The 4351-nt window shown below is 34.6% G+C and overlaps 1 protein-coding gene across 1 annotated transcript; it reads left to right on the top strand.

The window, feature by feature from the left end:
* The first annotated feature begins 1874 nt into the window (after nucleotides 1–1874).
* Nucleotides 1875–2216, top strand: LOC126879111 (serine protease inhibitor dipetalogastin-like). Its single transcript, XM_050642057.1, has one exon. It carries the CDS (start codon nucleotides 1938–1940, stop codon nucleotides 2139–2141), a length of 204 nt encoding a protein of 67 aa, XP_050498014.1. The 5' UTR covers nucleotides 1875–1937; the 3' UTR covers nucleotides 2142–2216.
* The last annotated feature ends 2135 nt before the right edge of the window (nucleotides 2217–4351 follow it).

The raw sequence follows: 4351 nt of genomic DNA, 5'->3' as shown, positions 1-4351 counted from the left end.
ACCCAGTTTTTATTGTTTTTTATACCAAAAATTAAAGGTTATTTTTTAAAAAAAAGACTAAGTTTTCACTCTAATGGCATATAACATATCCCACCAGAATGAAAACAATGGGAACCTTCTCTGGTTACACCTCCGAGGCTTCTACAATTTGCAAGCCATACGGATGCTGAGACTAAGGAAGATGAGGGAATTCTACAATTTACAATTCACGTCACATCTGCTCAGCGCGGTAAAGTTCCAACGAGACTGGTTCCCTTCATACTCCACACAGAGTAAATGTAAATCAAAAATGAATAACCATTTTCAATTTCGTTGCAAAACGAAAATACAGCCGAACCATATTCCAGTCCAATCAGAGAGTGCTGCAAGCACCTCTACCGGTTTCGAAACTTATTAGTCTCTCATCAGGAGGCACATATGCTGCTCTCCCTGATCCAACCAAAACAAACCCCAGCGTGCAGTCCCGAATTGCAACGAACGAAATGGCATAGATGCCCTAGCGGCAACTGCTAGCAAAAGACTAAGTTTTCACTCTAATGGCATATAACATATCCCACCAGAATGAAAACAATGGGAACCTTCTCTGGTTACACCTCCGAGGCTTCTACAATTTGCAAGCCATACGGATGCTGAGACTAAGGAAGATGAGGGAATTCTACAATTTACAATTCACGTCACATCTGCTCAGCGCGGTAAAGTTCCAACGAGACTGGTTCCCTTCATACTCCACACAGAGTAAACGTAAATCAAAAATGAATAACCATTTTCAATTTCGTTGCAAAACGAAAATACAGCCGAACCATATTCCAGTCCAATCAGAGAGTGCTGCAAGCGCCTCTACCGGTTTCGAAACTTATCAGTCTCTCATCAGGAGGCACATGAGAGACTAATAAGTTTCGAAACCGGTAGAGGTGCTTGCAGCACTCTCTGATTGGACTGGAATATGGTTCGGCTGTATTTTCGTTTTGCAACGAAATTGAAAATGGTTATTCATTTTTGATTTACATTTACTCTGTGTGGAGTATGAAGGGAACCAGTCTCGTTGGAACTTTACCGCGCTGAGCAGATGTGACGTGAATTGTAAATTGTAGAATTCCCTCATCTTCCTTAGTCTCAGCATCCGTATGGCTTGCAAATTGTAGAAGCCTCGGAGGTGTAACCAGAGAAGGTTCCCATTGTTTTCATTCTGGTGGGATATGTTATATGCCATTAGAGTGAAAACTTAGTCTTCTGCTAGCAGTTGCCGCTAGGGCATCTATGCCATTTCGTTCGTTGCAATTCGGGACTGCACGCCGGGGTTTGTTTTGGTTGGATCAGGGAGAGCAGCATATGTGCCTCCTGATGAGAGACTAATAAGTTTCGAAACCGGTAGAGGTGCTTGCAGCACTCTCTGATTGGACTGGAATATGGTTCGGCTGTATTTTCGTTTTGCAACGAAATTGAAAATGGTTATTCATTTTTTTTATTTTTTTATTTCGATATTTTCCGTTTATTTGTATTGTTGTAAAACAGTAAAACATATTTAAAGAAAGTGAATCTTCTATGATAACGAAATACAAAAACTAATTATCCCAGAACAGCATGCCGTTGGCTTACACCATTGTTGCAGAACAGGGTCCAATTATTCTTTTGATTTGTCTTTTCAATTTTCCTACAAACATTTTCGAATGTAGGTGTTTATTAATTTAAAAATAAACACAAACCAGTCATAAAAATAACACAATGTCTTCATATAGGTACAATGGTCTATCAGAAATTATTTATTTTAGCCATAAAATTATGATGTGATTAAAATTAAAATTAACTACTAGTACACAAAGGTACATAATACTTTTTAAGAGATAAGTATTCCTATATATAGTACATTATGTTGATAATACATCCACAAATTCAAAAGTTTTAGAACAGCTGTTTAGAAGTGATTTAACGAATTCAATATGAAAATTTTCCCGTTTATTAGTTTGTGCTTGTGTCTCTTGATTGTGATTTCCCAAGCAGATCCTACATTTGGTTGCGATTGCCAGCTCATTTATCATCCAGTTTGCGGAACAGATGGAAAGACTTACGACAATAAGTGCGGTTTAGAATGCGAGCAAAAGGATAATCCAGATTTAAAAATAAAACATGAAGGAGAATGTTAACAGGATAAGGGTATAAGTATATTATATTCACTATAGCTTCTGTTAAATTCACTAATAAAAAATTTTGATTGTAAATGTTTACATGTTTATTATACCTATAGAAATACATTGATACATAATTCATCGCAAAGATTTTTTAACATTTCTAACACGTGTGTTAGAGAGCGACAAACAATTTAATGTCGGAGATTATTTCTCAAAGATACAAATATACTCACGGATTTTGCTGCAAATTTTAAAGAATCGCTTGGAAAGAACTTTTCATTGATTGTCAATTGTTTCGAGATTCTGTCATATGTTGTATAATCTGTGTATAGTATTAATATACACGGATTATACGACATATGACAGAAGCTCGAAACAAACTACTGTGAATGAAAAGCCCCATTGACATGAAATTTGGCATAGGTGCACATAGTGTATTGTTACAAATAGTGTCTACACATTGTTGTTCTGTAGACAAAAATTGGTTAAAATATTGCTGTTCAAATTTGCATATACTCGTGATTAGTGACTGGTTCAAGCCCTTTAAACTACAGCCCAATCAGCAATATGAACCGATGAAATTTACAGATCACATAAAAAATACATACACGAGTAAAGCAAAAAGCGTCGTTTTTTACGCTACGTCTTATTGTATGTTTTGTGTGTCATGCAAAACGTACGACAAAACGTACGTTTTGTCCAGTGTATAACAAGAAATGAAATTAATCGAAATGAAATATAAGGTCAGATCGAAGATATGATGGGAAAAGCATAAGCGCCGGACTCCACTTGCGATTTGTAGTCGCGCGATTGTTTTGTTGCGAAGATTGAACATATTGTTTGAAAAACGTTAATATGTACCTATACACTTGACAAAACGTACGTTTTGTCGTACGTTTTGCATGAAACAAAAAACGTACAATAAGACGTAGCGTGAAAACGACCCTCTCGTAACTACATATTATTTTCATTTAGGATGTTAATTAGGGGGTGAGTATCACGATTTGTTTACCAAAAAAAAAGAACCAACTGTATTTTGAGCGTAACTTGCTTACTTATGATGCTAGAAACTTATTTAAAAAAACAAAAAGTGCTTCAAACGCTTTAAACAAGTTTTAACGAGTTTTCCCCAAGAATTGCAAATACCTTAATTTTTTGGTTATTTCACATTGAAATATTCGATTTGGAATTTGACGAATATAAACCTATTTTTCATTAGCTACAACTCTGCTTCTAGTGGGTCTAAAGAACTCAAACATGCACCGTTTTTGTTACTTTTTATAAGCTATACTTTTGCTAAGAATGTATTTTTCGCATAAAAAAGTACAAAAACGTGTTTTTTTATTGTTGAGAAATGAACAGACTCACTCGCAAATAACTCGAAAAGTATTGACTTAGAGAAGAAACGCAATAGAACAAAACTTGCTTAGAATTCGTCAGTTTATCCATTTTCGGACTTATTTTGAACGTATATTTTTTCACATCCGAGAAGGGATGAAACTCTCACCCAAAACAAAAGCACACATCGGTACAATATCACTTTTTTTCTTTTGACATGTTGGCTATGTGTATGCCAAATTTCATGTTAATCCAAGCGGTTTTTTAAAATAAAGAGGTTTTGCAATATTTTACCATGAGGGAATGGACTAAGACTTGCGTGGATCACCATGTATATTTAAATTTATGTTTATAAAGCGTCCATTTGAATTTAAAAGTAGACGTGTCCTACCGTTATTTATAATTTTCTAAAGTCAGGACACAAACCGTTTTATTCCATAAATGGTTTCTTATATATGATTTCAAAATTCACCCTGTATTATTCATAATAATATGCCCCATATAATATACATAGTTCGTTGAAATCAGGTTGTTAAGCAACTTTTGAACATATAAAAATATACAGGGTATTCTATTAAAAATAAAGCTTATGATTCTTATGAACTATGCTAGGCTTGCGTGAATCACCCTGTTCATTTCAATTTATGTTTATAAAGCGCGCATTTATATGTATATTGTATACAGCGTGTCTATTTAAGTTGGAAACATGGGAAACTTTTTTGTTATTCATTTTACGAAAAAAAGTTATTTTTTATAAAAAGTTCTGCATGCTCTAAAACCTAAGATTCAGTTATCAGATATAAAATTTTGTCAATATTATACGAGGTATGTAAAAAAATATGAACTTCGTTCAAGAGTGAAGTACAGCTGGTTCCAAAAAAAACTGA

This window comes from Diabrotica virgifera, chromosome 1, assembly GCF_917563875.1.
Source record: "Diabrotica virgifera virgifera chromosome 1, PGI_DIABVI_V3a".
Lineage (NCBI taxonomy): Eukaryota > Metazoa > Arthropoda > Insecta > Coleoptera > Chrysomelidae > Diabrotica > Diabrotica virgifera.
Note: the sequence above shows the minus strand (reverse complement) of the source record. Positions and strands in the feature narration are given on the sequence as shown.

Coding starts and splice junctions, on each gene's coding strand:
- LOC126879111 (XM_050642057.1), top strand. CDS start 1,938: ATGAAAATTTTCCCGTTTATTAGTTTGTGCTTGTGTCTCTTGATTGTG.